The following is a 19978-nucleotide window of genomic DNA, read 5'->3' on the forward strand; positions in this document are numbered from 1 at the left end:
AGAGGAGACAAGAATTTCTTTGCTGTCAATTGTCAGAATCCAAAATTCTCTAATTGAAAAGGCAATGGAAGCTGACTTCAGAGATAATTTTAAAGTGGAGTTGGATAACTACTTGCCGATGTCAAACTTAATGAGTATGGGCAAAAAAAAGCAGGGTATTGAGACTAAGCGTGACTGTTTTTTAAAGAGCCGGCAGAGGCACAACAGGACAAATTGCCTCTTTCTGTGCTGGAAGATTTTACCAAAGTCTGAGATATTGCAATGTTTGAATTCTGTCAGTGTCGGCTGCTTTTTCTGAGAAATTACATGCTTCTGTTGTATAGGTTTGTTGCTAGATCTTTACCTTGTGTATTCATGGAACAAAAACACAGCATAAGCTTGTTTTTCTAAATTTGTCAATGATAGATTAGTGAATAAGGAAAAAAAACTGCAAATGCAGGGAGTAAAAACAGAAAGTGCTGGAGAAACATGGCAGGTCTAATAGCCTCTGTGGAGAGCGAAATAGAATTAACATTTCAAGTCTAATATGACTGTCCTTCAGATTGATAGATCAGTATCTTGATGCTCAGTTCATCAAGCTTAAATTAAAACATTACAACTAATGACATGTATTGGCTGTTAGAGTTTGAAAATATATTGTTCAAATAAGATATTTTGGTTGTACAAAATTATTGTTATTATTGCTAAACATTGATATGCACTTTTGCTTCCTCCTTTATAAATAACTTGTTTCCAGTCCCGGGCAGCACTCTCGCTACTGGGTTACTGCTACTTCCAGATGCAAGATTTTTCCAGTGCTGCAGACTGCTATGAGCAATTGGTACAGATCCATCCAGAAGTGGATGACTACAAACTCTATCATGCACAATCCCTTTACAAGGCATGCATGTATGCGGAAGCAATGAAAGCAACCTTTCTCATAGATAATCCAGTTTATCAAACTAAGGTAAGATTAGACGTGCATCAAACTATATGTTTACAACTTGTATCTTTTAGAAAGCTGTTATTTTATTGGGAAATTCAAATCTGTATTTTGCCTGATTCGAGAGGAAATTTATGTAAAATAGTATTATCAGACCTCGTATAGAGTAATTAACCATATAATAAAAATATATCATCATTAGCCATGCTGTTGTGAAGAACAACTTTGTTCTGTAATTCTTTATCTCATGCTTATCCTAATTACTGAGGTACAACTCAACTATTTGATTCTCGCCACTCTAAGAGAAGACTCCATGACAAAATAAAAACAGATGAATTATGGTTCTAAGAAAAGATGCCTTGATCTAATTTCTTTGAAACTGTAATATGGAGTTAATAACTCCAGTTGAATTTGACTTTTTTCAACGATTGGAGTATCTACACTCCAGAATGTCAAATAAAGCTCTTTGATTCCATTAGCATTTGCAGAATATAGTTACTCTTTTTATTTTAAGTAAGGTTTCTCATACTGTTTCAACATCCAATGCAGTCACGCTGTGGATTCTTGAAGAAAAACAAGTTTTTGAAGTATATTTATATGTACTTCAGCACCTGTAATATAGCAATGGCTCTATTGATTTTTAATTTTGATTTAAATAATTTTAATTCAGGATTTCCTATCTTTTAATATCCTGCTCACCACTTCTATTGCCAGCTGATTTGGTTTTTCTAGTTTCAGTATCACATGATTGTTATAAATTATTTTTAATCACCTGTTCCGAAGTGTTATGTCATAACTCCGAGCCAGGTTGGACTTGAATCACCTGACCCAGAAGAAAGAACACTACCACTGCATCACAAGAGCCCCAAAATGATTGTTATTTATTTGCATATTTTAACCTAATTACTTATTCTTAGTAGGAATTTTTCACAATAACTCACATTGTAATTCAGTCTTTGGGCTGAAAATGTATTATTTATAAAAAGTTAACAAAAGTAGAAGCCTGGAAATGTCACAAAATGTTCACCAATCACAATGCAATAAAATTGGCTAATGCTTCTCTTTGTTCCTTCGTCCCCCTTTCACTCAAATAATTTTACATTTCCTTTCAGCAGCGCCTTGCTCTTCAAACTAAACAAAAACTATCCATTCAGACTAAGCTGCAGAATCTTTAAGATCAGTGGTGGAGCATTTCTGTTTTGGGTTCAATTGGCAATACAAGTGCAAAACAATTCAGGAAGTATTTTATTTTCTCTTCAGTTTCCCTTCAAACTGAATTGCCTATCATCTGTCAGACATTCTACCATGAAGCAATAAAATGGGTCTCTGCAGCTTAAAAAGCAAAGGAACTCTTATGGCAGAGCAATAGTGTCCCTACCTCTGAGCTAAGAGGCCTGGGTTCAACTCCCACCTCATTTAGAGTTGCATAATAACATCCCTGAACAGATTGATTAAAATTGTCTGAAATTAGGCAACATTCTGAATGTAATTTTTTGAAAATCCTTAAAATATATTTCTTAGGCATTTGGTTATTATATTGTAAGTGGTCAATTCCAAAAATAAGCTGATGCCCCTCCAGCTCTTGCTAATACTTGGTTTTAACTTATTGAAAATTGCTTTTAAAAATTTGCTAGTTATAGCAGTGTCACTCTCTCAAGTTAAAGAAAAACGTGTTCAGAAACTTTAAAAATGAGCCTTTTACTATCCATGCACAAATGAACCAAATTAATTATTAGACCCTCCTCAAAAACATATAAAAAAGTGAATGAAGCTGTTGCAGAAAATTGATTTGTGCCAGAAATCTGCATCTTTTTGTCCTGGTCTTGCTGATTTCAGGATTAATCCTCAAAAAATGCAGTTCAGTCAGGTGTAAACTGCATGATAAACTGTGTTTAGCATCATTAATAGTTCAAATTTTCAGGTACAAAACTGATTTTCTCAAGAAAAGTACAGTGATAAATAAAATAATTCTGATTTCTTAACCAGGTATTAAAGTTACAAGCTGCAATTAAATATGGAGAAGAAGACCTTTCTGGAGCAAAGGTAAGGATAGATTCATTCTATTTAACTTTCAAATGCCCACAGTTTAAAGCAAATCTAGATGTTTAACTTGATCATATGCCTAATATAATGTAAATTAATTTTGCACACTGTGATTGTGTTGAAGTTTGTGTTGCCCACGTTAAACTGCAAGTAATGTACAGTAATCAACGAGCAATCAATCTGCATTCACAGGTAGTTCATGAGAAGATGATTATGTTCTTATGTCCTAGTCAGTTTCTATGGTCTTTTTCTGTATTCCCTCCCAAAATATCCTTTCTCCTGATTAGATCTCCCTAGTAGAACTGCTGCTTCTGCACCTCTCCCCCTCTCTCTGAACCTTTTCTCAACACCAACTCTCTAGTTTTAGTCAACACCCCTAACTTCTTGCTGATTCAGATTCTATTCTCATTATATCTGTTTATAACATTTCTTGGGCTTTTCTTCTTCACATTAAAGACTAGAATTTCCATTCAAGTTGTGCCAGTAATATAGGTTTCCTTGGTAGAATCTGCTAAATCGATGTATACATTGGAGGGTTTTTAGTTAGAGAATTCTATGGCATGTTATAAATAGATATAATGACAATAGATTCTGATTCAGCAAGAGGATAAGATGGGTGACCAATAACTACATCAAAGAGGAAGATTTTTCAAGGTGTTTTTTTAGTTAAGCTTTGCCAGATATAACTTATGTTGTGTTGATGTGATGTCTCATTAATTTAAGATTTAGTTTGAATGGATCAGGCTATATCTGCAAAGCTGGTCACTTAACTGCTTAGAACTGGAATATTTGGACCCATTTTCTTTGGCACACAGGCAGTGGAAAGTCAATTTTAAAAGTGCTCTCACGTAAAAAAAAAATTGCAAAGGAGTTGACAAGCATAGACCAATTAAACAGGTCAGTCTAGCTGTTTACCAACAATGTTTAGCTGTTGACTCGTGTGACTAAATAGCTGAAGGTGCTTCATAAAGGCACTTATAAAACAAAATGACACCAGCCATGTTTGCATATGTTGTCAATGCGACTCTTGGGGGAGTGCTTCCTGCACATCCAATTATTTCCCCTACTCCCTTGCCATAAAAAACACTCAAGCAAGCACAGGTCCATTATTTATACTTGCAATGAAACAAGGACTACCTTTCAGGCAGAAATAATCCCACTTGCAGTTCATTTCCAGAGTTCTCACTTGCACAGATGCCTGGCTGTCTCAGAAACAGCACACACAATACCCACAGTCTCATTAGAGGACCTTGATGTCCGATTGTGATAGACTGACTTGAGTTAGAGCGACTAATAACATTCTGATTCAGTTAGTACTGTTCTTGCGATTTGTTTGGGCCTGTGTGACTTCCTTTGGTATCATTTAGTGAATGAGGATTTCACATGGTGTCAGCAGTTAGAGTATGGTGATTCAAGGTCAGATAATGAAAAGTTTCATCAAATGAGTAGGCTTTTAAAAGTGTTTTTAAGGAGGAGAGTAAGGTGGAACATGAGAATGCAGGTCGCTTTGGGGCTCAATCAGTACAGCCTCAGAGTTGATTTGAGAGCAGGTGATATTTATGTACTGGTGGCAAAGTGTTAATGCCACTGCATTGTTCTTGTGGTGCAGTGGCAGTGGCCCTACCTCTGAGCCAGGAAACCCAGTAGAGGTGTGTGAAATTATGTCTGAACAAGTTGATTTAAAGTATCTTATATTAGCTTAGTTCTGATGCAGAATGAGAGAACTGACTTCTTTACTAATTAAACAAACAAGTTACACACACTGCTGATCAGGGGCAGACTGGTTGATTTGGTAGTGAGTCTATTTAAAAAAAAAGAGAGACCATGTATAGGGAGGTGGCCACTACGAGGTGCATTATTTCTCTCTCAAATTCCATTTCGATTTAGTCCCCTCCTTCATCGTTTTCACTTTTTGTGACACCGTCTGTAGTGGGCAGTGCTAGTTATTTGCGAGTTAGTTATCCAGGTGATTTGGTGTTGGGTGCTTCAAAATAGGAAAATGAGCTGAGTTTTTGTAATTTGGATACTAATAAAAAGAAATTGAGTTCTTGCCTGTTACCTGCAATTTATGTCCATGCCTGGATATCCTTGGAGGAGGAGCATGGGTTATCCACCAGCACCCTCCTTACTTCTGTAGGGAGGTGGGCACCACAGGGCTGAGGTGCGTTTTTCTCCATTGACTCTATTTTGATTTATCCTTTTCAGTATTTTGTTATTATGAACTGCTTCTGGTGGATTGGGTTTGTCAATTGGTTAATTTGGTGGTGAGAATCTTTATTTTATAAAAGACAGAAAATAAAATTAAAAGCAAACATCACTGTTTCTCTCATTCAAGTTTGAGTATTTCTAACAGTTTCCATATTTGCACTTACAACATCTTTTATATTAAGAATGGGTTAAGCAAGATATCATGGAAATAAAATGGTGATAGACTGAACACATTGTACAGAAACACCTGCTCAAGTGGAGGACAAACTCTTCATCGCCTATCTGCCCGATCAAGCAGATCGTTTCTCTGTTAATACAGTGTAACTTTTGGTTGACACTATTTTAAAAGAGCAATTTCAATTCAATTAATCATAAAGCAACAGTTTGTTTGTTTGTTTTTTGATTAGAAGGAAGTTGCAAGTGATACAATTATTCATGGTTCTTGAATTGTTATTTCTAAAACATATTTTTCTTTATGTTTGTAGAATGCAGTGTAACTAAATGTATTTTTACAGAGCCTTGTAGAGCAGCAAACTACTGATGATCCAGACACCGAGATTAATCTAGGATGTCTGCTGTACAAGGAAGGACACTACGAAGAGGCCTGCAAGAAATTTATCACAGCTATGCAGGTTGTAGGCTACAAACCAGGTAAACTGTCCAAAATGCAAAATTTGATGGGTGACTGAGTATTTATCAAGCTTTTCTTTCGTCAATTTTTTTTTGAAGCCCTTACCACATTTTTTTTTGACTCCTGTGGAATAGTACAGCACAGAAGATTGGCATTCAGTTCATCATGTCTGTACCAGCTCTGAGGTAGAGTTATTCAATTAATCCCTATCCTCTTTCCTTATGACCTTGTGTCTTTTCCCTTTCAGTATTTATCCAATTCCTTTGCAAATATTTTGGTGAATCTCTTCCATAACTTTTGAAGCAGTGTATTCAAGATGCAACAACATACTATTTTAAAAGAATGCTGTTTCCTCATGTCACCTCGGGCTTTTCTTGTCACCTTAATTATGTGTCTTCTGGTGACTGATGTTTTTTTCAATTTTTTTTATTCTATTTCTCCCAAAGCTAAATGCTACTGGACAGTTTTATGAATTCCGGTAATTGTGTAGCTTTGGTTTAAATATTTCCTATTTACTCGTTAAAGCAAAATAAAGAAAATTAGTTTTGAGTTATCTTGTAAAAATAAAAGTACTGCTTATAAAATGCAACCATTTTTATCATATCCTAAAATGACTGAAATTCATAGCATACTAGAATATAATATTCATTCTGGTTTGAGTCTTTTAAGTAACCAACCATTGATTTTTAACACAGAATTTCCCTGATCATTGCTCATGAAAATAAGAAGGAGATGAAATAGATAATTTTGCTCCTTGAGCCTGCTTCACTATTCAGTAAAATTTGTTTGTACTTTGAATTCCACATTCCCACTTCCCCTCAATTACTTTCGATTCCATTCCTAACAAACCTGAGAGAAACTTTAGCTTAAACATAGTGAAATCCTAAAATGGGCCAAAGATGTTCAGATTAGGTGGGTTGGTCATGCAAAATTGTTGTGTAGTATCTAGGGGATGTGCAGTCCAGGTGGATTAGCATGGTAGAAATAAAATATGTGCGGCATTATGGAGATGAGGTGAGTCTGGGTGAGATGTGCTTCGGAGGGTCGGTGCAGATACAATGGATTGAATGGCCTCCGACTCCTATATCTTAAAAATTTTCCCTATCTAAATAGAAAATGTTTAAAAGAAATTAGTGTTAGAGAGAAGTTAATCCTTAAAAAAAGAGTAAACTTTGAAATTACCACTCTCATCATACTCCCAAGATTTTCACACTACTAATTTTAATTGTATTGGATTAGATAGCTACAGTGTTTAAAGCAGGCTGCAGCTTGCAACTTCGAGATATAGTCTGATTTTATTCAAATGTCTCACTGTGCTTTCTTTCAGATTTGACCTACAATATTGCCCTGTGTTATTACAGCATGAAACAGTATGCACCCGCTCTGAAATACATTGCAGAAATAATAGAGCGAGGGATCAGGGAACATCCAGGCAAGATGCTTTATTCACATTCATTCTTGATTGTTGTGATCACTAAAATTTATAAATTAAAATATAGGTAACCTCAGTCCAGCATATCCCCAGGCTTGGTGGTAATGGCAGAGTGGGGATCAACCCCGGTTCAGTGAAGTGTGCAGGAGGCCATGCCAAGTGTAGCACCATAAATACAAATGAGTTCACTTTGTGAAGTTACAGCACTGGACTACGTGCTTTCCAAAAAGCAGATAGCAAAAAGTGATAAACTAAGGTAAGCAATTACACAGTCAGTGAATCACATCAAAGTTATACAGTTTTGCCACAATCAGTTGTGAATGGTGATGAGCAATTAAACAACTCAATGAAGGAGGACGAAGTTCCACTGATATTGACAATAGTACTGAAAGCTTGTGCTCTAGAACTAACTGCATCCGATTCCAAGCTTTTCTAGTAAAGCTACAACTCTGACTGTGTGGAAACTTGCACAGGATGGAAGCTGTCATCCATAGTCCTATTAAGAGAGACTTATTCGGCAGTACCTGCTCATTGATGCTTAGTTCGGGCCACTTGGATTCTGATCTACAGCTTTGGTTCAAGAATTGTCAAGGGATGACATGAGAATGACTGTTCAACACAGAGCTCAAAATACACAGAGGGTAGGGGAGTGTGTGGCAGTGCAGGATAAATTTGCCCTGAAAGCCTCCAAAACTACTAGGAAGATCCAAACGTAGGGATAACCAAACTGAGAAAAAGCTGTCCCCGTGTACAGAATGAAGAGACCCTCTTGGGGCTGCTCTTTCACTCACCAAAAGTTCACTCGCGTGCATGCTGCATAGACATGAGAAACAGCCTGTGATTGGAGGAGCAGCAAGCTATAAGAAGACCACAAATGCAAGGTGTTCCTGAACTGGTAGCTCCACCATTTGAATCAGTGTGGCATCAAGGTGTTGGAGTTAAACTAGAGTCCATGAAAATCAATGGTGACACTTTGTATTGACTATAGCACAAAGGAGCGTCCTTGTGTTTCGTGGAAACTAATCCTCTCAGCCTGAAATGTTGCTGGGACAGTTCCTTGAGCTAGTGTCCCCAGAACCAACCAAATTCGGCTTTCTGATCAGTGATCTTCCCTCCAAAATAAGGTCAGAAATGGGGATGTTCGCTGTTGTTTGCATAATATTCAGCACCTTTGCAACTCCAGAGGTACAGAAACAGCACTTATCCATATGTAACGATTCCTGGAAATGTTTGGGCTTGGCATGACAAGTAACATTCATGCCACACAAATGCCAGGTAATAGTCGTTTCCAAGAAGAGGGAACCTAACCATCTTCTTTTATCATTCAATGGTTTTACCATTGAATTCCCTCCCTATTCTAATCCCAAGGGTTACTATTGACCAGAAACTGAACTGAACCAGCAATATAAATACTATGACCACATCAGGGGCTGGGAATTCTGGTTGCAGTGATTCAACCCAACTCCCTAAAGCCTGTCCATTATCTGTAAGGCACAACTCAGCAGGGTGATGGGATATACCCCACTGGCCTGGGGAAGTGCAGCTTCAACAAGACTTCAGAAACCAGACAACATCAAGCACCCTGTCTTGCCTACATGTGACTCCAGACCCATATTAATGTGATTGACTGTGGGTAATTGGGCATGGGCAGTAAATACTGGCCTGACTAGTGACATCCATGCCCCATGAATGAATATATTTTTAAAAAAGCCAGCCCACTTGATGGGCACCCCTTCCACCATTCTCAGCATTCACTTCCTCTACCACCATGGGAACAGTGTGTACCATCTACAAGATACACTGCAGCAACTAAGCAAGGCTCCTGCAACAGCACTCTCCAAATGTACAACCAGTACCACCTACAAGGACAAAGGAAGGAGGTTGGTGAAAGTACCTTTGCCTGCAAGTTTCTTTCCAAATCACACATTCTCCTGATATGAAACAATATCACTGTTTCTTCACTGTCACTAGTTCAAAATCCTGTAACTCCATCTTTATCAGCACTGAACTCTTTTTAAATACACTGGTTCATGAAGGCGGCTCACCACCACCATTTCCTGGGCAATCAGGAAGAGGCATAAATGCTTGTCTTGCCAATGATGCCTGTATGCTGTGAAAAAAATTTAATGTAATTTAAAACAATTTAATTTCTAACTATCTTTTATGGTCTCAGCTCTTAAAAGGATGTTTGGTTTCCAGTCTTATTACCATGGTATAAACTGCTTTATGATTCTTCTGTAGGTTTAGAAAAATTTGTTTAAGTTATCATGCTTTTGTATTGCTGAATTATTAATTGCTTGGGTTTAGACATACGTAGCATTTTCAGCACAGAAACCGGCTATTGACCGAAAGGCTCATGTTGGTGATTGTACTCTATATGAACCTCCTTGCAACCTTTTCAGTCAACATTTCCATCAATTTATTTCTTTGTTGTGTTAATGTAATTTCTCACTTAATGCTTCTATATTATGTGCCTTCACTTTCCTTTCAGTAGGAAAGCTCCACATTTAACCAGACTAAGCCAAACATAAGTCCTTAAACTCCTGCAGGATTTTTAAAATAAATGTATCGTGTTTATGGTCCCCAGTCCTAGTTTCACTCACAAGTGGAAATATCTGTCTGAATTCTCTCTAAACCTGAGGTATCTTAACCTTAAATAACCTTGAATTACCTTAAATATCTATTTCAAATCACCTATTTTTTAATGTATGGAAAACAATCCTAACCTGTGTCTTTCCTGGTGGATATAACCTTTCAGTTCCCACATCATTCTAGCAAATTTTGTTTTTACACTGTCTCCAATTGTTCTGTATTCTTTCTGTAATATAAAGACCACAAGTGAACACAATATTCGAAGCAAATCCTAACCAAAGTTTGATAGAAGTTTAACATAACCCTTCTAGTTTTCAATTCTGTGTCTTGGAAGTGAACTCCACTGCTTTCTTTGCTTTTTTTTTATTAACTTCATTAATCTCCAACACTACTTCCATGATTTGTTGTTGTGTTCCTTTTCAGAGCTTAGTGTTGGTATGACAACTGAAGGAATTGATGTAAGAAGTGTTGGGAACACATTAGTGCTCCATGAAACTGCATTGATTGAAGCTTTTAATCTTAAAGCAGCTATCGAGTACCAACTGAAGAACTGTAAGTGTTTAAGATAAAAATAATTGGAACAGTTTTCTAACTTGTGTCATACTTTTTAGTGAGGCTAAATGCATTTCTGAAAATTCCAAAAAGGTTGCAGATGAAATTGAAAAAAAAAGACAACTAAATAATATCAAGAGAGGCCCAAGGTCCTTGGTACAAAGAGATAATAAGATAATGGCTTAATAGACCTTAAAATGAAAATAATGCTTAGAATGCAATTCAAGAGGACCAAAGTGTAAACATGTTTGAAAGACAGTTTGAATAAGTGCATGAATCGGAAAGATTTGGAGGGATATGGGCCAGGAACAGGCAGGTGGGACTAGTTTAGTTTGAGATTATGTTTGGCATGGACTGATTGGACCAAAGAATCTGTTTCCATGCTGTGTGTTTCTGTCTAAATAGATAGAATCTTGACTAAATCTACTTGGAATGCTGAATAAGGTTCTGATCTCTCATGGGAGCATAATGGAAGGTATAATAGTGATGTTCAAAAATGACAATCGCAATGGGTCACGACTCTCAAGGAGGCCAAGATTTTTCTCTTTTTTATTTCTCTTTTCCAATTTGTTTGTTTTACATTGCTTTGTTAAAATATGATTTCAAGAGTTTGTAAGGTTGTGATTTATGCTTTATTTCTGATGTTGACGAACTTACCCTGTGACCTTGGCCTGAAATTTCCTCAGAATTATTTTTGCTTCATGTGCTTCAGCTTCTCAGAAATTGGCAGAACCTATATTTCACGTTAACAAGGTTTGTGGCTCACTTCTGTCTAAATTTCAGCAGGAAAATGAGTGCAGTTGCAAGAAAATTCTGGTTCTGATTCATTGTGTTCAGCCAGTTTTAGGGAGAAACCTTATCCCCTGGATTTTCTGCATTCCAATGATGTTACAGATAAATATATGTTGGCAGACCATATCAGATACCACGCCCCATTGCCAATTCGCAACAGGCAGCATACAAATCATGTTCAACCAGTCAATGTTTGCAAGCCTTGGAAAAGTACATCCTCCATTAGATTCTGCTGTTGGACATCATTTGTTAATAATCCAGACTGCGCTAAGAGTTGCAGCAGAAGTCGATTTAAGATCATCAGTCAGGCTCACAGTTTAGTGCATTTGCTCATGCCACAAGCTATATATACCTATCTGTTTTAGATAGGTAATGTGAATTTATATATACAGTGTACATTTTTTATAAAAAGGTTTTATGGAGATAACCAATTGCTGCTGCATCCACATGGCAACACCCTGACTAATCAGAATCTACCTGCTTGGGCTAAGAATGAAGGTTGATAGTCATCTGTTCTTGCAACATATCCATGCCAACTATAGTCTGATCAGTTGGCAATGTCTTCACATGATGTTTAAAATGGTGTTCCTTTCTCCCTCAGCCTGTTTCTTGCAGTCTAGTTCTAATGATTGCAAAATGTAAAGCTTCGATACCTTGTGTCATTTTAGCAATGTTTTAGTTCTGTATTTAGTTCTGTACCAAGAAGTTCTTTCTGATTATCTTCTCTGTCATATAGTTATTTGTAATCTGGCTTCAAAGGGCTATGGGTGCAGAATATTGTTGCAGTGGCAACTATAGTGTCCATCTCTTGTCATCAAACAGATGAAGCAGCACAAGAAGCATTGACAGACATGCCGCCACGTTCTGAAGAGGTAAGGCCATTTTTAAAAGTTTTGTTTTATCTTAATCCGCAGTTAAAAATACAATAACTTCCTGTGTTCTCAAGTAGTAGGAATGCCCCACATAATCCACTCACATTCTAAAATGATTGAGCCTGTGGGTACAATGTTTCTATTTTTTCTGCTGAATGAATCTGGCAGCTCTTGATCCATGCAGTATTTTCAACTTTAATCGTTGCTGCAGAAGTTTGTGAATTAAAATAAAAGGATAAAATTAAGTAGAGATAGCAACAACTGCAGATGCTGGAGACAGAGACAAAACAGTGTGGAGCTGGAGGAACACAGTAGGCCAGGGAGCATCAGAGGAGCAGGAAAGTTGACATTTCACATCAGGACACTTCCTCAGAAATGGCGAGGGGAAACAGCTGGAAAATAAATAGAGAAGAGGGGTGGTGCTGAGGAAGGTAGGTGGGATGGTAATAGGTGAATACAGGTAAGGAGTGGTGGGGAGTGCTCAGTGGGATGGGTGTGGTGGATAGGTGGGAGAGACGATGGACAGGTTGTATCAGGTCAAGGAGGCAACGTGAGATGGAGAGTTGGACATGGGATGAGGTGGGCGGTGGGGAGATTTTAAAACTGGTAAATTCCATGTTTAGGCCATCGGGCTGTGGGCTTCCAAGGTGGAATGAGGTGCTGCTCCTCCAGTTTGTAAGTGCTATCATTGTGACACTGGAGGAAGCCCAGGTTAGACAAGTCACCCAGGGAGTTGGAGGGGGAGTTAAAATGGTTGACGACCGAAAGATGTTGTCGTTTGTCGTATACAGAGCACAGATGCAGCTACAAAACGGTCTCCAAGTCTACGCGTGGTCCCACCAATGTAGAGGACTGGGAGCAGTGGATGCGGTAGACCAAGTTGATGGATGTATAGGTGAACTCCTGTCTAATATGAACAGTTTGCTTTGGGCCTTGAATGGAGGTGAGGGGGGTGGGGGGGTAGTTTAGGGGCAGGTGTAGCACTTCCTGCGGTTGCAGGGAAAGGTGCTGGGGGTGGTTGGGTCCATGGGGAGTGCCGAACAGATGAGGGAGTCACAGAGAGAGCAGTCCCTACAAAAGGAAATAAGGGTGGGGAGGAAAATATCTGTTTGGTTATGGGGTCGGGTTATAGGTGGCAGAAGTGGCAGAGAATAATACGCTGGATGTGGACATTGGTACGGTGATATGTGAGGACAATGTGGATTCTGTCTTTATTCTCGTTGGGGGGGTTTTGAGGGTGGAAGCGTGGGAATTGCAACTGTAAATGCTTTGTCTTTCAGAACCAGTTATTAAAAACCTTTTCATTTTGCTTTAATTAAAATCATTCAGAGTTCTAACTTGTTTAATCTCACTCCCCTTTAATTTCCATTTAGCTTTTTTTTGAGTTTTTTTATAACTGAGGATAAAACTGGTGACTTTGAAAGCCACTGGAGCTTGCAAAGAAGTGGTATAATGCCAATTAGGGATGAGGAATCTCTGGGGTCCAGTGGAATTTTGCGTATAAGATCTTGGAATCCCACTCTTTGAATTTGCTTTCCTACCCCAGGGAACCATCACTCCTCTAACTCTGACCTGACTTTTCCTCCCTTTCTGTGTCTGGGACGTGCAGAGGCCATGCTTCCAGAAGTTTCTGTTCCTTTCGGTACCCTCTAGGGGGCCTTCCTGCACTGGGCAATTTTCATGACTGTGTCGGGCAACCAAAGCTGTGCCATCGGGCAGATTGAGCCAGAGTAGATCAAAGAATCAATTCACATGGATTAATACTTCAATTTATCAGCGACAAGAGTACAAGTGACAGTCAGAGGCTAAACTATTGGAATGGATAAAGGAGCTGTAGATTACCTCAACACATACTGAACCCTTCCATAAATAGCGCAGCATTTTTTTAATGCCAAAAGATGGCAGAGAATATGAATATATTGTACCTGAAAAAAAATTGCAAGCATTAAGGGTAGCAAACAGTATTGATGCTGTAGTCAGGACACACAAAGCAAGCATGCTATAGGGCAAGTGTAATCTGCCACACCCACTATAAAGTTGTCCTGCATTCCAAGATCTGCTCAAGGCACAAGGATAAAAGCACGCTGCATCCACCTGTGCAAGAATTATGGCTCCAAAGATGCAACCAGAGGTTACAACAGGTCATAACCGAACAGAAGACAGATGCAACTATATGGCAACAGCAGCAAATAATGCACCAGAAACCAGGATAAACTTAAGCCAATATACAAAGTTCACAGGCAGACCTGTATTACGTGGAGCAACTTTCAATCAGGAGTCGGAAAGGCTTTCCACATCGTGAATGTAAACGCACTGTTTGGACAAAGCCAATCAACTAGAAACTTATGCCAGAATCAACCTAACTTTCTTAAAGAAACTGGCAAACACACACTAAAACCAAGTCGGCATGGAAGTTTGTGTATTTCTATGCTGTATGACTCTATAAGTTCTGTCTGAATTCTAAATTAAATGCATGCAGTTGGTTGCCAGTCCTTTTCATTGAGTGCACTTAAAAACAATGCAGTGATGCAATTCAGCAAAGACACTAGAACATATTATCTGATGGTCACAAGTGGACCAGTGGTGGCAAGACTAACAACATCCTCGATCTTCAAAATACCGCTGGCTGCAAAAGAGACACAGTATGTTCACAGTGAATCAATTCAGGACTTACAACTTAAAAGCAGAAAGTACTTCAGAAACCAAGCAGGGCAGCACGGTTGCTCAGTGGTTAGCACTGCTGCCTCAACGCACCAGGGACCCAGATTCAATTCCACCTTCAGGCGACTGTGTGGAGTTTGCACATTCTCCCCGTGTCTGTGTGGGTTTCCTCCGGGTGCTCCGGTTTCCTCCCACAGTCCAAAGGTGTGCAGGTTAGGTGGATTGGCTATGCTAAATTGCTTATAGTGTTCAGAATGTCTAGATTAGGTGGGTTGTATGGAGATGGGTCTGGGTGGGATGCTGTGAAGGTTGATGTGGACTTGTTGGGTTGAAGGACCTGTTTCCAAATGGTAGGGGTTCTATGAACTAAGGTCTGGCAGTATCTAGGGAGAGAGAAACAGATTTGACATTTCAAGTCCTTTAACTTGTAGAGAAAAATTAATTGGATGACCTTTCAAAATATTGCAACTTATTTTAGAAACTGAGGCAGAATTTAATGTTGGAGCAAATTACTATAGATGCTTGAACTTGTACTGAAAACAAAATATGCTGGAGATCACAATGGGTCAGGCTACATCTGTAAAGAGAAAGCAAGCTTGCTTTCCATGGATGCTGCCTGACCCGCTGTGACCTCCAGCGCTTTTTGTTTTCAGCACAGATTCCAGCATCTATAGTTATTTGTTCCTACATTGTGGTTAATAGACTGGCATGTGTCTTTGAGGAATGCCCACCCTGAAGTCGTTTTGCTCATAGCTCTGACAGGAATTCCAGCTGTCTCTTTCAAAGTGCACATCTTTGTTTTCCTTTTCACTGCTGGTGCTCAACAAGATGTTTGCCAAAACTCACTTTCACAGCCATGTTTTCTTTCTGAGTGACTGCCAATGACTCCGACTTACCCCACATGGATTTCAATTTTGAGTTTCACCCTTGTGTTTCAAATCCACCCAGGATTATATTCTCCAGGGCGTAAGACATTCTTGGACTGCTGTTCCCATTACAGCCTACAATCCACGATCATTGCCATGCGCTATCATATTTGTACACTCGACTGCATCCTGCAGGAACATTGACTCACCCTCTCGCCAAGCTGTTTCACTTCATCCTTCATCTCGTCCATCACCTCAACAAAAGACTTTTTTTCTCTTTCTTTTGGGCATTGTGGCGCACAAGCTCCAGCAACTTATGGACTCCAGCATCCATCCTGCACCACCCTGCCCTTTCCGTCTCTTGGACCCCATCCCCTCCCATCCCTCAGATTCAATCCCATACTGTCCCTTAGCACCCTCCTGCCTTCCCAGAACTCAGATGCCATTGTTTTCTGGCTCTCAGAGGTCAATACCCCCAACACCAGCCCCTGCTCTGTTTTCACCATACCTCCTAAGCTTCCCCTCTCTAAGGTGAATATAATGCATTGGCAAAAACATCATACCCTTACGCTCCCACGTTAATAAAATACGGGCTTGCCAGCTTGCTTTCTGTCCATGGATGCTGCCTGACCTGCTGTGAGCTCCAGCATTTTTTTCGTTTTCAGTATACAATCTAACAGCTTTAGGAAAGCTTGTATTGTTAATAGATAACACAGCAGGCCAGGCAGCATCAGAGGAGCTGGAAAGCTGACGTTTCGGTTCGGGACCCTTCTTCAGAAATGGGAGAGGGGGCACGAAGCTGGGATGTAAGTCGCGAGAGGAGGGGTGAGAGAGAAGACAGACAGGTCAAGGAGATGGAGATGATTGCCCTGCCTCCTTGACCTGTCCGTCTCCTCCCCCACCTTTCCGCTCCTTCCACCTCACTGACCAATCCCCACCACTTTCTACCTGCACTCACCTATCGCCATTCCCACCTACCTTCCCCAGCCCGACCCTTCCCCTCTCTATTTATTTCAGAGCCCCCTTCCCCCTCCCCCATTTCTGAAGAAGGGTCCCGACCTGATACGTCAGCTTTCCTGCTCCTCTGACGCTGCCTGGCCTGCTGTGTTCCTCCAGGTCCACACTGTGCTATCTCAGACTCCAGGATCTGCAGTTGTTGCTATCTCTTGCATTGTTTTTATGTTGTCATTTATTTGAATGAGGTTAGTCAAGCATGGGTTCATCCACTGTATTTTCTTTCCAGGAACTTGACCCGGTTACTCTACACAACCAAGCTCTAATGAACATGGATTCCAAACCTACTGAGGGATTTGAAAAACTACAATTCTTACTTCAGCAGAATCCATTCCCACCAGAAACCTTTGGCAACCTGCTTTTGCTGTACTGCAAATACGAAGTGTGTTTACTGCTTTGCTATTATTTTTGCTTGTTTGTATGTGATATGCTCTGCCTACAGTGGGATTACTTTACTTTGAAAGAAATAGTGTGGAACAGATACTTTCAATCAGCATCATGACTGTCTTTTTTTGGTGAAGTCATCAGTCTATCTTTGGTTCGTTTTTACTGTCTAACACCCTTTAGAGAAACAAAAGTTGGGAGAATATGGAAAAGGAGATTGTGAGGAACTATATTAGACAGTAGGGAAACTATCAGGAGTATTTTAAGTGAAGAAAGATCTCTGATACTTGCAAAGAGGTTAAATACAACTTATAGAGCCTAAATGTTAGATCAGTTCACATGCCGCCTAATTTTTCCATCAACACCAGCGTAGGGTTGGGCAGTGCACTACTGTTTTCATATTGACGTGGAATTTTATCCCTGTATGGCAAAAGCTAGGGCTGAAAGATGAAGAGGGGAATGATGAGGCAGTATGATCGGTTGTATTCTCCAATTATGTTAGTTTCAGGTTTTATCAGTTTTATAAAGCTATAAAATGCTGCCCGTGAAAGAGGGCCTAAAACCCAGCTCCCTGCACGCACTTCAGAAATGTCCACCTACATTCTTCCTATGGAGTTGAATTACTTCTCACTTCTTTGCATTTAATATTTTCTGCCAGTATTCTGTTCATTCCACCGATCTATCTTGAATTCTTTTGAAATTATGCTCTATCCTCACAGTTGACAAATATTTTCTAAGTTTTATATAATCTGCAATTTTGAAATTGTGCACTGTACACAGCGATCTAATATAATTAATATATATCAGGAAAAGCAAGAGCCCTTTGACTCCTGCAGAGCTGCTATAAGCTTTCCTGAGAAACAAGCATTTACCACTACTCCCTGTTTTCTGTCACTGAGCCAATTTTGTATCCATGTTTCTACTCTGCTTTATTCCGTAAGCTCCAATTTTGGTCTTTTGTGGGCAGTTTATCAAAAGCCTTTTTGTAATACATGTACCTCAGATCAACAACATTACCTTCATCAGCTCTCCATTATCTTATCAAAGAACACTGGTAGGTTGAGCAGGATTTGGCCTCAACAAATCTATGCTGGCCTTCCTTAATTAACTCCTGTTTGTCTATTATGACTGCAGGGGTCTGAATTTTGTCCTAAATTTGCTCTCAAGTTTATAGTCAGGCCGTAAAATGTAATATTAAGGACTTCACCGTCATGTTTCAGTTCCCAGACTGTTCTGTTGCATATATTTTACAGTATAATTTATTCAAAGCACAGCATCTATTTGCATGTTTATGACTGCATTGAGATATCCATCTTGAACAACTAAAGGATCTGAAATAGTGTAAAAGTGTTATTCCCATGAAGTTGGGTTATTTATATTTTTGTTCTTTAAAACAAAATCAAATTAAAATTGATAGTTTATGCTGCGGGACATAATCTGTCATTTTGCCCATCTTTCTATATATGTCAAAGGGAAAAGACGTACTATATAGAAGTACCCTTTTCTATTTTTAATAAGCCTTCACCTCAGCCATGCTAATATATATGTAGCATGCAAAACATCAAATATGGTTCTCAATAAACAGAAGACCAATGGTCAAACAAGTTTCTTACACATTGGCAGAGTTTTCAACTAGCAAATTGGATGATGCAAATTTTCTGGCTGCACTGCTCTGGGCTAGAAGTTCTCCGTATTTGTACTTTTGTATGTTTTTTATTCATTTGAGGAATGTGGGCAGCAATAGCTAGGCCAGCATTCATTACCCTTCCTTAATTGACCTTCTGCAAGTGGTGATGAGCTGCCTCTTGGATTGCTGCAATCCTTGGAGTATGAGTACACCCATAATGCTGTTAGATGTTCCAGGATTTTGATACAGAAACTGTGAATGATCAGTGGTATAGTTTCAAGAGAATGATTCGTAGCTTGGTGGGGAACTTTGCAGATGATGGTGTTCACTTGTATTTGCTATCCTTGTCCTTCGAGATAGTAGATGTTGTGGATTTAGATGGAGTCTTGGTGTGCTACAGTAGTGTAACTGACTGTAACTCAATCCAACTAAACAAGTTGATATTGACCTTGATAGCTGTGCCATCACTTTTCTGATGACTGACAATAAAATGATAGGGCAGTAATTGGCCAAGTTGGAATAGTCCTTCCTTTTGTGGATAGAATATAGCTGGGCAATTTCCCCTATTGCCTGTTAAATACCACTATTATAACTATCTGGAACAGCTTGGCTTTTGGCATGGCTAGTTCTGGATCACAGGACTTCAGTACTATTTCTGGGATGTTGTCAGAGCCTATAGCCTTTGTGGTAAACAGTGCCTTCAATAATTTTGTGATGCAAATTGTGGTGAATTAAATTGAAGACTAGAATCTGTGATGCTAGGGACCTCATGAGGAGAACAGGATAAGTCATTAATTTGGCTCCTCTTGCTAAGGATGGATGCAAATACTTCAACCTTGTTGCACTGATGTGCTGGGCTCTTTCATCATTGAGAATAAGGATATTTGTGGAACCTCATTCTGTTAGCTGTTTAAGTGCCCACGACTAGAGCTTAGACTCTCTCCGTGGGCAATGAGATTGATTTATATGAGTTGACATGAAAGGTTATGTAGATTTGCAGTTCAACCCTCTTCGAATATTTTAAAGTCCAAGTATTAATAGACAGTCTTCCATTATATTTAAGTGCATGTACGGACAAATTTGATGATTAACCTTACATAATAATGTGTAATTGGAAGCACTGATATCGTAATTAAGTGTAAAAGCTATCAAAATCTCATAATTTTCATATGTGTTATATTTATTTGGTTCTTCATCATCCCAATGTAAAATTCCATTTTGAATGTTTAGCATATAGGTCACAATTTTCAAGCAATAACTTAGTGGTGGAATTTTTTAAAAAACTGCTATATTTTTAAAATTTACTTTTTCAGTATTTTGACTTGGCTGCTGATGTCTTGGCAGAAAACGCTCACCTAACTTACAAGTTCCTCACACCGGTA

The 19978-nt window shown here is 39.1% G+C and overlaps 1 protein-coding gene across 4 annotated transcripts in view; it reads left to right on the forward strand.

Moving 5' to 3' along the window:
* The window catches only part of ift70 (intraflagellar transport 70), a 67960-nt gene that overhangs the window by 9969 nt on the left and 38013 nt on the right, over positions 1-19978 (forward strand). For 2 of the 4 annotated variants that reach the window (XM_048552640.2, XM_048552641.2), the window contains exons 3-10: positions 737-946; positions 2909-2965; positions 5689-5824; positions 7132-7236; positions 10252-10380; positions 11932-12044; positions 16815-16967; positions 19910-19975. In XM_048552640.2, the coding sequence (XP_048408597.2) occupies positions 737-946; positions 2909-2965; positions 5689-5824; positions 7132-7236; positions 10252-10380; positions 11932-12044; positions 16815-16967; positions 19910-19975 (969 nt within the window). The remainder of the gene's footprint in view (positions 1-736; positions 947-2908; positions 2966-5688; positions 5825-7131; positions 7237-10251; positions 10381-11931; positions 12045-16814; positions 16968-19909; positions 19976-19978) is intronic. The other 2 variants (XM_048552642.2, XM_048552643.2) reach the window with 1 other exon arrangement.

This window comes from Stegostoma tigrinum, chromosome 23 (genome assembly GCF_030684315.1).
Source record: "Stegostoma tigrinum isolate sSteTig4 chromosome 23, sSteTig4.hap1, whole genome shotgun sequence".
Lineage (NCBI taxonomy): Eukaryota > Metazoa > Chordata > Chondrichthyes > Orectolobiformes > Stegostomatidae > Stegostoma > Stegostoma tigrinum.